The 13,104-nt window shown below is 27.7% G+C and overlaps 1 protein-coding gene across 3 annotated transcripts in view; it reads right to left on the minus strand.

Moving 5' to 3' along the window:
• LOC107436315 (protocadherin Fat 3) overlaps positions 1 to 13,104 on the minus strand; it is a 212,766-nt gene that overhangs the window by 15,861 nt on the left and 183,801 nt on the right. For all 3 annotated transcript variants that reach the window (XM_016047974.3, XM_087161177.1, XM_087161178.1), the window contains exons 55-58: positions 12,429 to 12,577; positions 11,353 to 11,524; positions 5,235 to 5,375; positions 485 to 654 (exon numbers count right to left, since the gene is read on the minus strand). In XM_016047974.3, the coding sequence (XP_015903460.1) occupies positions 485 to 654; positions 5,235 to 5,375; positions 11,353 to 11,524; positions 12,429 to 12,577 (632 nt within the window). The remainder of the gene's footprint in view (positions 1 to 484; positions 655 to 5,234; positions 5,376 to 11,352; positions 11,525 to 12,428; positions 12,578 to 13,104) is intronic.

A 13,104-nucleotide genomic window follows, 5' to 3' on the forward strand; every position in this document is an offset into this window, starting at 1 on the left:
AAAAAGAAGAAGAAAAATTATTAAAATGAAATATTTAAAAAAAAACTTTTTATTTACTTAAAAAATATTACTAAAAAGCCGGAAAACAAAATACTGGAAAGATATAATCCCTTCCTCAGCTCACACGATTATATCCGGAAAAAAAGAGTGCTTTCTAATATTGTATTAATATAGCCAAAGCAATATATATCAATACAATAGTGTGAGAAATTTTGGTCCATGGTGATTTCAGAACAAACTACGTCCATACAGGATTAAGCAATTGGGGAGTGTGGTGGAGAGTTCAGGTGATTACTGCCAAAATTTTCTCTTCCAGTCTAATTTCACATTCAAATTGCGAAGTTAACAGTACTACTGTGAAGTTAATTTTGATATGTAATTAATCTCGTGTTCTAAAAAAACCATTACAATCATACCATTCATTTAAAATTATAAAAGTGCTTGTATAAGTAAATCTTGAAGTATAAAATTAAGTTTTACTAACCGTTATTCTAACAACTTGATAACCAAAAGATGCTTCAAGTGGTACAGCAGCTACAATAGGTCGACCAACTACATCGAATATTGGAGCGTTATCATTTTCGTCTCCAACCTCTATGACTACAAGAGCTTCATCAAAAGCAAGGTGATAACTTTCGGTTGGTCGAACTGGTCCTACAAAGATTGAGAAAAATCTCTATTAATATAAATTATAATAGTAAGAAAAGGATTATAAAGTTTTTTTATTTTGTATCCTTTTATTTTTAGATTATTCACGGTAATTTTTATAATTTTTATATGTAAATACTTTTTTCAATGTAAAATACCACAATAATGCTTTTTACTGCAGCATTTATTTTGATTGAGTAAATCTTGTAGTCTCAATTCTTGCAATCTTAATTCTTATAGATGATTGTGATGCCATAATTGGCATTACATATTTATTTCCTATCTTTTTAAAATATCCTTCATTACTTAAGCTTATTTTTATTAATAGAAGAATTACAATTAAAAATAAATCAAAAGCTTAATCTTTTTAAACGAACATAAAATATTTATTTCTTCTCTTCCAGATCAATGTAACAGATACTTTTTATTTCATTATTATGCAGACATATTAATTCACTGTCGCCTCTAATCGAAAACAAAAATCTATTTATAACTTTTTATTCTAATTTTCCAACGGCTATATATGTGATGCCATAATTAGCATTGCATATTTATTTCCTATCTTTTTAAAATATCCTTCATTACTTAAGCTTATTTTTATTAATAGAAGAATTGCATTTAAAAATAAATCAAAAACTTAATCTTTTTAAACGAACATAAAATATTTATTTCTTCTCTTCCAGATCAATGTAACAGATACTTTTTATTTCATTATTATGCAGACATATTAATTCACTGTCGCCTCTAATCGAAAACAAAAATCTATTTATAACTTTTTATTCTAATTTTCCAACGGTTAAATGTTTCGGTTGCATGGTTGTAATAATTCACATAAATTTGTTGGCGACTTGTGATCGCCAAGGTGTTCTTTTAAACCCATGTTGATATGCTTGTTGGCTTTGTTTTGGCTATGATATACTGTGATAAATCGCCAATTTTGGATCTCCTACCCATACTTTCTATGTCCGTTGGGAATAATTATATTCACTTTTAATTTCAAATTTGTGGAGGCTGGGAGCCCTTTTGGGGCCTCCCCAGTCTCAATTTTCTAACCGTCAGAAATATTATTCTGGCTGCATGATCTCTCAATAGAGAGTATTTTTCTGATTTCATCCCTTTAAGGGATTTCTTATTTTTGATGAAGATGTGGCCATTGTCGAAATCTTAAATTATGATTAATAAAACCTAAATTTACATTCAACGATTTGTACATTATTTCCTGGAAACTCAATTGTTCAACTCCTTCATTAATGGCCTAAATGAACATTCATGTACTACACTATACAACTATGGGCGGCTACTGACGGAGACACAAACCTTCCGTCACAATGATGAACTGCAAATGGTAATAAATACAGTTTTCTTCAACTATACAGTTATTTTTAAAATATTACTAATTGCATAAAATATCATTCGTTAACAACAATCACCATTTAAGGATTTGTATCATAATAACAACTTAATTTTGTTGATATTTCTTTGAATTTAATAAAATTAGAGATTCTTTTTTAAAAAATAAAATTCATGAGTATTTTTAACGCATTTGAATAAATAAATAATCCTAAAAGTATAAAGCGGAAAAATATTCTTAAAACTATGACTTCCTTTGCATCAAAAGATTTGAAGATGGTAAAAGTCAACATATTTTGAGCTCTAAAAAATTATTCCAGTTCTCAGAATAACTCACTAGGTCTGAAACTAGTATCACGTCTAGCGAATCCTCTTGAGAATGAGCGCCTATATTTCAGCGTTCAAAATATGTTGACTCTTACCACCTTCATATTTTCGAAGCAAATAAAGTTCTAATATTATCAAGAAAGTCCCTTTAACTCCTTGAATATAAATTTATTATTTTTCTTTAATTTTAAAAGTAAATATTTGAAGCAAATATTTCTCAAAATGTGACTGTTGCGTTTATTTTATAGTACAATCTATGCTCTTTAGCACCATTTTCAATTACAGTGGTCTCTACTTTATGATAACCGATGCATAAATATTGCTATTCGTTAGGCACAATGTTATTTTAACACCTATAATAGATCAGCACTTTATCCTTCGTTTCAATATAGAGTCTGAAACGCAGTTTTTTTAATGCTATCAAGATCACCTTGAAAATAAGAGTCAGATGTCTTTGTATTTTTAAATCGAAATTGCTCCATTGATAACAAATCATGAATTATGATGAAATAAGTCGTATGATTGAGCAAAAGTTTCAAAGAAATTAAGTAAGCTAATATAACTTTCAATAGTTAATATAATGTTACATATCTCGAAATCCCTCTTTTTAATTGTATTTTAAGCACTCACGATATAACAGCTTTACGATATAACAGCACTCACGATATATCGGATATAACGACCTAGCGTTATAGTATCTGATTTCGATTTGATTAATTGTTTGAATGACAATCGGTTAAATAACAAGAATCGTTAAAATGATATTTTGTTATATGCTCAAAATAATGCATGTAATAAGCATCAAAAAAGAAAAGTCAGTTTTCATTACGGGTTAAAAATAATCAGCAATCAATTACTTTTAAATTACTGCTTGGTTAAAATTTCACACTCATTAGCTTAGACTGAACAAAATCTGTACGCATCGACTTGGAAAGTTCATTTTTAATGACACAAGAATAGTAATTTGTTTTGTTTGTTTCTCAATATGTAAAATAAGAAAGCTAATGTTAAGATCCATCTCTTAGAAACAGCTTTTTTCGAATCTCTAAAGACTCAACAGCATTGCTTGGTATTCATCATTCCTCTTTTCCCATTTAGGGGAAAAGGCGTTCCCCTTTATTTTTCCTCATTCAAAAGGCAGCGTCTTCACCCAAGAACTGAGAAATAAAGAAATACCTATTCATAGTGAAGTACACTTTCTTTTCTTTTGTGTTCTTGAGAATAACTCTGAAATATCAATAGAAGACGACACATTCAACTCGACTTGTGTAGAATTCCATTCTTCTGAATAATAAGAATAATTGATTTTCTTTCTAAAGTTCCAAAAATAATTAATTATTTTGTTCATGGGTGAATTGTTTCAGGAGTACTTTACTTTTCCTCCGTAAACTTTCATGGTTTAAAACTTATTGTTTGACTATAAAATAGCCCAAATAACTTACATTAATTGTTATATGATGAATATATTTTATTTACAGTTTTGTAGCAATCTAAACGTTTAATTCCCTTTTATTTCTCTAAAAAAATCCTTTACCATCGACTTTTATTTTTTACGCAATGACAATCGTAATTTGTTTTCATTAGTTCTCTCATGAATAACAAATGAAAGCAACGGTTAAGGATGATCTCATAAATTTGGAATTAGCTTTTTTTTAAAACTTCTGAAGACTCAACAGCATTGTTTGGTATTTATCATTCCTCGTTTCCTATTAAGGGAAAGAGACGTTAATTTTTATTTTTCCAGATTCTCTAACCAAGAACTTCGAACCATAGAAATACCTATTTTTAGTGAAGTATACTTTATTTTCTTTGTGTTCTTGAGAATAACTCTGAAATATTAATAGAAGAAGACACATTCGATTCGACTTCTCTAGAATTCCATTCCTCTGAATAATAAGAATAATTTATTTCCTTTCTAAAGTTCCAAAAATGATTAATTATTTTGTTCTTGGATGATTTGTTTCAAGAGTCTTTTACCCGCAATATTTATCATTAACAAAACGCAACTAACTTAGATCAGAGGTTACAAAACAAATATGTTTTATTCATATTTCTGTACCATTTTACTTAAACAGCCTCTTCATTTAGTTCGAAATTGAATTCAAATATTCAGCACAGTTAAACATTCAAACCGAATGGTTAGAGTTTTAGATTTATGATTAAAAAAATTAAGTTGCCGCTATAAACAAGTTTTAAACATGAACTCTAGTTTTGTAGTGCGTTCACATAATGTTTAGTTTTCGGATCAAAATAAATTTGGAATTTTTTAAACATGGATTGTTTCCTAAATTTAACTATTTAAAATTTCTCTCATATAAATGCAAAGCTCTTTGTGCTGATCCTTCTAAATTCATAATTTAAAATCCTATGCCAAATATTATTATAATAATATTTAACAATAATAAAGTAAAAAATAAAACAAAATAAATTAGTAAGGTAAAAATTAATTAATTTAATAAATTTAATAAAAATTAATTAATTTAATAAATTCAATAAAAATTAATTAATTTAATAAATTTAATAAAAATTAATTAATTTAATAAATTCAATAAAAATTAATTAATTTAATAAATTTTATAAAAATTTATTAATTTAATAAATTTAATAAAAAATTAATTATTTAATAAAAATTAATTAATTTTAAAATTGATTAATTTAATAAAGTAAAAAATAAAACAAAACATTAATATTATAAAATATTTGGAAAGCTCTTCCACTTAAAACTCTTTGTTTGTATTGTAGCACGTGAATCAGTGTTCAGAGTGAGTTACACATTTAAACATTCTGCTTAATTTAAATTAGCGGAGTTATTTAGTTGTTTAGCTGGCCTTTTTTTCGTAGTCAAATATTATTTTTTTCCTGTTGCCTTTCCACCTCAAACCATTAATCAAAAAAAGATAGTAACTCACCAGATCTACTTATTTCTCGTCCAAACCTATGACGTCCTACATTTTCAGCGCGAACTTTTAGAGAGTACCTGTCTCTCTTTTCCCTATCCAAACTAGCAGTTACAGTTAGACGACCAGTATCAGCTTCCATCACAAACAAACCTGGGGGAGTATAGAAAAGAAATCTTGAATAAATAAATAAATAATGATATCAAAATATCGGGAATGGCTGGACAAATGAAAAAGCTTTCAGGCCTTGGAACTCTTACCTTTAGTCCAGTTATGATAGAAGAAAAAAATCACATCAATATAACCTAGGCAACCTTTTTAGCAATATATTTACTCTTTTATTGCAATGTGGATTTAATGTATAAAATTAGGAAAGAAAAGATGGATATTTCCATAGAGAAATACCTATGAGACATTAATAATTATTTTATTTCAGAATGGTGGTTTTTATTAAACCATATTTTTGGATATAGTTATAATTTTATAAACGATTTTTTTATCAAATATTTTATCAAAAGTTAATCTTTTATCAAATCTTTCTCAGGTAATTCAATTAAATTTCTTATCAAAGTTATCTTTTTATAAAAAATTGAAAAATTATTATATGTTTATAATTTTTTGAAGCATTTTGATGGAAAATTAATATAACACCATTAATTTTGTGTGAAATATATAATAAAGAAAACTTCCTCTCTTCTATCTGAAATAATTGCATATTGCGCTGCAAAAACAAAGAATAAAAACCAATTTTTGAAAAACTTATTTTTTGGGGGAAAAAAAGATAAAAATGATTACTTATTTCAATCATATAACATTAGTTTATTTAACTAATTTTATTAGGTTTGTTGAGGAAAATAAGAGTTTAATTTTCGATATAAATTAGTTGTTACCTGTAGTCGATCGAAAGTACAAATCTAATTCTGCTTAAAGTATTATATTCTTAATATAAATATATTTTTTATTGTTTATAATTATAAAGGTAATTCATGTTTCAATGATAATAAAGTTTTATGAAAAAGGATTAGTTATTGATTTTAATTTTACTTTTAATACTTGTACTTACGTACTTTTAAATACTTGTATCTCAAATTTCTTAAAATATTGTTGAAATGCAGAATTTTAAAACTTCTTATAGGCATGTTTTTATTCAATTAAGTAAATAACTTTTTTAACATTTGAAAATATTTTTTAAGAATAGCATTTCACAAAATTTCTATACTTAATTTACAAAAATAAGTAAAACTAGCGTTAAAATTTTTTTAAATATATATATTTAATTGGTTTTCGATTGAAAATGAAACTTTTCAATTTTTCTTCCTTTTTAAACCTTAATAATTTTTCTTTTAACAAATTTTGATCTTTCTCTAAAGGGTTTCAATGAAATATTAATTTGAATAAAACATAAATGCGTGAAGTTTTAAACTAAGCATGACTTTCTTTGGAATTTCTTCCATTTCTCTAATATGCATGCCAAAATGAAATAGGAAAAAAAATGAAACCTCTTCGATGTTCAGTTCATTATTGACGTTCTGATTAAATGACACGCAAATGAGAATTTTTCGAAAGCGAACTTCGAAAAAAGAATTCGACAACTTTCTCGGAGTTTAAATTACTTCGAATAGACTTATAGTAATTTACAGATATCTTAAAAGGTCTCTAGATTTGACGAAAGTTAATGATTCAGTAAAAAAAAATTTCCTGAATAAATTCAAGATTACTCGAACTTGTTTTATCGGTGAATATAATCTTGAAACAAGGTGTTTTCTTCGTCAAATATATTAAGGTGAAAATTATTTGGTGATTTTTTCAATTTAATATTTTTGAAAATTAGAAATATATATAAATGGAATTATTAAAAATGTAAAACCATAAAATATATTGTTACAATATTTGTTTATCAAGTTCATTTATAATTCTTATAAACAATATATTTTTGTATTTTCGTTGTTGAGTTTGATTTACATGGTGCTAGATTACTTTTACAAACCATCACTTTAAAATTCGTAATCTGCAGAAAAAAACACGATTCAAATTGGCGCTATCGTTTTTTCGGTTATTAGCCAACATACAGGCAGACTTTTGTTTTTATTGCTATTTAAGTAGAGTCTTGATTGCTATTTAATCTATCGATTGCTATTTAATCTATTGAAAAGCTATTTAAGTAGAGTCTTGATACCCATAAATCAAATCATTTAAAAAAAGGTGATTTGTAAAATGTTTCGCGATGCAATTTAGTGATTTTTTGAAATAAGACAACCGAATGAAAATAAAATTATATTCCTAATGTTAATAAAACGCAATATGTTATTAAAATTTCTTCTTATTAAAACCTAATAAAATATAAAATTTTTCATTGTCTTTTATTTATACACTTTATTTAGTGAACAACATCTTAAAAATCACCTTCAACTGATTATTTTCGAAACCTCAGTTCATTTTAAACTAAATAGTATTGAATGACAAAATAAAAAATTTAAAAGCAGTGTATTTTAAATTATCAGGGGTCTGTCCAGACATTTTGTGAAAGGTTCGTTTTTCGTGAAATTGTGAAAAAATTACTCACATTCTTTCAACCAGGGTCCGCTTTTATGAATTAGTGCAAATAGGGTCCGTTATTGCAAAAAAAAACTTTTTCAAGGAGTTTTTAAATTGTAAAGACATACAAGATTATGCTCAACACTGTAAAATTATAATTAAAAAAATGACATTTTAAAAAATAAACAACAATTGCTGCTTCTAAATTAGAGATGCAACATACAAATATTTGGTATTTGGCCTATACTGCTGAACGCAGAATATTAATTTCGGACGAATAATGGAAGAATCGTCTGCCGAAGACAAAACTTAATTCGTTTACATCCATCTTTCTTGTTTTCTGCCCTGGAAAGGGTTTATTCGATTAACAAAATAATAATGAAGATAAACAAATTTGTGAAGGGTCCGATTAAAAGAAAAATCATTTTGTGAAGGGTCCGTTTTTAAGTTAAAATATTTTGTGAAGGGTCCGTTTTTATGAAAAGATATTTTGTGAAGGGTCCGTTAACGGACCCAAATTTCTTCTAAACAGACCCTTGATTATTCATAATTTAAAAATGTTTTTTAAAGAATTTTGAACCATTTTTGGTTTCTAACATTTAAAATTACATATTTTACTTATTTTACATAAAAATTACAGATCATAGATTAAATTACATTTATTTAAAATTTCTCTTTTAATAAATTTCGATCTTCTTCTGACAGGTTTTAACGAAATATTAATTTGAACAAAACATCAATGCGCGAAGCACGACTTTTATTCCTTGGAATTCCTTCCATTTCTCTAATATGCATGTCAAAATGAAGTACGAAAAAAAAGTATGAAACCTCTTCGATGTTCAGTTCATTATTGACTTTCTGATTAAATGGCACGCAAATGAGAATTTTTCGAAAGAGAACTTCGAAAAAAGAATTCGACAACTTTCTTGGAGTTTAAATTACTTCGAGTAGACTGATAGTAATTTATGGATATTTCAAAAGGTCCCTAGATTTGACGACAGTTAATTATTCTGTGTAAGAAAAAATTATCTGAATGAATTCAAGATAACTCGAACTTGTTTTATCAGTGAATATTGTTTTGAGAAAGATATTTTCTTTGCTAAATGTATTGATGCGGAAATATTTTGTGATTTTTTTTACTAATAATTTTGAAAAGCAGAAAAGAGTCTATTAAAAATATAAGAGAATCTATTAAAAATGTTAAACCGAAAGGTCCCTAGATTTGACGAGAGTTAATAATTCGATATTAAACTTAATGAATTTAAGATAACTCGAACTTGTTTTATCAGTGAATATAAATTTGAAACAAGATAATTTCTTTGCTAAATATATTAAGATGGAAAGTATTTTGTGTTTGTGTTTGTTATTGTTTGTTTGTTTTTGTGTTTTGTTTGTGTTGCGATAATTTTTATAATAAAAAAAATTATAAATGAATTATAAAAACTATAAAACAATAAAATATCCATTTTAGTTATGCATTTAGTTTAAAATGAACTAAGCAATAATTTGAATATTTTCAGCTAATACATCGTTACCTTTGCTACAATATCTATATTGAATAAAATTTTAAGAAAGTGAGAACATAACAATGCGTCTTAAATTCCCATTCTGTAAAGTATGGGTTTTTGTTTCAGAGAACGGTTTATCCAATTTATTTAATCCAATCCAACTTAATCCAATTTATTTAATATTTAACTAGCCGCCACTGACTTCCATCTGTTATACCATTTTAAATGTGAAGAAATTTTTCAAATACTTTGAAATTTAAGATCTTAGATTCAGAACTCAAGACAATATGTAGGTGTAAATTCATATTGCACAAGGGAGATTGGGTATAGCTTTTACCTCTTACAGATTTGCACTTTCAGATCTTTGGTGTTCGTGGGCATTTTTTTTAGATTTGACCAAAATAGCAGTCTAGTTGAATTTTGTAATTAAATTGTTCTTTATAATACATTTTAAACTTTAAAAAAGAAGCTAATTTTTCAATGACGCTTTTGATGGGTGATGAAACAAATTAGCCAATTTGCAAAAATCAAAATTCGCACTTATTTAGTATAATTAATTTCCGTTGTGTCAGCAATTAAAACTCTATATTTCAAACCAATAAATTGTACTTGTAAAGTTTTGGTTCGCCAAAACTAAATGAACTTTAACTGTTATAAATTTCTTTAAGTTAACATAATACGCAGATCTAACGCAGAAAGTAACTCGCTTTAAGTTAAAAAATATATTAAAAAAAATAATAATTTAGTTTAATGGCACAGAAGAACTGAAAGACAGCTTAACCATTAAATTAGTATCTAATATATATATTTCTCTTACGTGGCTCCCAAATTTTGGCTGTATTTCTTTTCCGCCGGTGGCAACGTTTGCTTTGCTTTGTTTACGTTACTATTTCTCCTACACGGCGACAAAAAAAAAGCCTCATTACAACTGCCTGAATGGCAACGCTAGAAAATCGACCAATGATTTCCGCTAAAAATGTCACATGCCAAATCTAGTTGAGGTGGTTCAACATATAGCGCTTTTAAAAACGGAGGCTGAAATAACCAGAGAGCATCAGCTGCGGCAATCTCATACTATTAATCTAGGCATAAATGAGTAGTCTTTGTCGATAGATCTCTATTTTAGTATTTTGTCGAAAGCGCTTTTTTTCGCGAATTTATATATTACGAATTTATTTGACGATTTTTGATTTATATCACGAATTATACTATAGAACATTTCTGATAGGTTTAACGAATTACATGTCATTTATTTGAATTCAAATTTATTTTAATGACTTAGTATTTACTAAAAAGATGTATTATTTTTTTTTTTTTGAAAAAAAGTTTTTATATGGATTTGAATGTTTGTTTTGAATTCTTAGAATTTTGTGCATTTGCAATGTACCTAAGTTAGTAGCGAGAAAAGCGAGCTTGTTTTGCGAAACAAACCATATAAGATTGCGTAGAAATTTCCGGGGGTTGGCGAGCGTCAGCGAGCAGGGGGGGCAGCCCTCTAGTTCACTATAATAGTTTAAGTCAGAGTTTAAATTTTATCAGTAACTTTTAATTGGTAATTAAAACGAATTCTTCTTAGCCAATCAGTTTTATTTCATTTTCTAAAGAAAAGATGAAAGATTTTTTGAGACTAAAAATTTTTCTTTTCTTAATAATGAGACCTACGAATTGAGACTTAGCTAATCTTTTTAAATGTAAGTGCTCTAATACAAAAGTTATGTACGCTTTAGTCATCTAACCGTTTTTGAAGCTCAGCCTCTTACCTTTAACTTATCGATTGGCTTAGGGGATCATGTGTTAGCGACTGTTTTTTTTAAGCGTAGGAGAAAGGATATTTTACTAATAAAGTTTTCTCTTTTTTCAATATTGAGACTCACGAATTGAGACTTAACTGATCTACCTAAATGAAAGTACTCAAATATATAAGTTACGTACGTTTTAAGCAACTAACCGTTTTTTTGAGGCCCAACCTTTCACTTTCAGCTTAACGATTGGCTAAGGGGATCATGTTTCGATTGGATGAGGGAAATTCATAAGTGCTTATAATGCTAGATCAATGTGAAAATAACATATGATTTGAATAATCTTACCATTATAATCATGTCCAACAATGCTATAAAGAACTGGTTTGTGAGCTATTTCATCAGTAGCATTCAAATCCAAAACAACCAAAGGTGCTAGTCTATTTTCAAAAACTGTCACTTCATATAAACGGCTTGGGAAAAGTCTGACCCCATGTCCAGTTCCAACAATAATATTGACCTAAAAGAGAAAAATATGTCAAATTCACAGTATTTCGTAACTAATAAGATATATAATCAATAATGTACATTGTTTGATGTATTAAAATTTAATATGAAATATATATATAAATATTTCTGTATTTAGCGATACACAATGGCAACTAAAAGTGTCTTATAAATTTTTTTTAAATTTCTTGAATCAGTTATCCCTTATACTTTTTTTGTGAAAATAAATAAAAAAGTATATATGATTGTAATGCTCTGTTATCTTAGCCTATTTTAATCACCAACTAACTTTTAAATAAAAGTTAGAAAATTTAAAGCAGTAATTTATAAATAATTAATTTATGCGCGAAAGTCTTTCTACTAGTCTTCTTATATCCTAGAAATTATTTTTGAATAACATTTTATGTCTGTTACTTTACGAAATAGAATATCATACAAGTATCTGTTACAAAATAACAGATCCCGGGATTTAGGAAATATCATTATAAGAGGAACAGCTGTAACAGATACATTTATCGATCCTGTAATGATCTAAGGACATTATCAATGTTAAGTTAGACTATTGTACTTAATAGAAACTTAAATACAGAGTTTTTAATCCAATAATATATTGACAGAATGACATATGCTTGTACGTTTCGTCCTGTTTTTTTCATCGAAAAATATTCAAACATCAAAAGATATTTGGTTGGGGGGAAAAAGCTTTTAGCAATGGAATTGCATTGCATTTTGCTTAATATATTGAAGCATACCTTTAAAAGTAACATTTTAATATCATATTAGATACAATTCTTTAACGAATGCGAAACAGAGGTTAAAGAAAATACCAGGTATTTTTTTACTTTTTTACGATCATCTTACTATGTGCTTATGCACCATTTTCCCTCCAGCAAAAATCACTGATTGCTTGAACTTACCTCAGCTGTATCAGATTTTGGAGGATCGGTATCGACTGAAGCTTCTACAAGTAGTCTGTAATGACTCTGCTGAACACTGTCTAAAGCTTTAACCAAACGTATATCACCAGTACTTAAATCGACATCAAATGCATCTATTTCGTTGGTATCTGAAAATAAAGCAAATGATAAGTGTTTGCCGTTGCATATACAGGAGATATTTTGTATTTTTTAACAGTCGTTGAACAACCGACGTAATTTTGCAAACAACCGACGACTACCCATGTTCAAATCTGTAGGCTTGTAATTTTGAACCAGAAGGAAAACCTCCTACGGTTAGTGTGACGGCAAGAGTACTCGAATTCATAATCCGTCTACCACTTTGGATATTTTACGTCAAAAAAAGGGTTGGTGTGGAAATCGTACCGACTAGTCATTGCTGGCTGTTCGAGCCCTGGACTCCTCATTGGGAGGCAAACGTGTCCACGTAGGGGAGACAACAGTTACGCTATATAACTGTTAGGTAGCGGGAGCAATGAATGCACAATTAAGTGCTTTTAACTAAATGGTGATAAAGTTGTTGAAGCCAATAAACACAGGCCAAATAGTAATTGAAAAATAGTTTCTTTTAATAAGGACCATGTATTTCTTTTTCAAGTTTATTTGTTATCAGTTACTCGAATTTTCAAGCGAAATG

This window comes from Parasteatoda tepidariorum, chromosome 4 (genome assembly GCF_982258835.1).
Source record: "Parasteatoda tepidariorum strain Cologne lab strain chromosome 4, Ptep-v5.0, whole genome shotgun sequence".
Classification (NCBI taxonomy): Eukaryota; Metazoa; Arthropoda; class Arachnida; order Araneae; family Theridiidae; genus Parasteatoda; species Parasteatoda tepidariorum.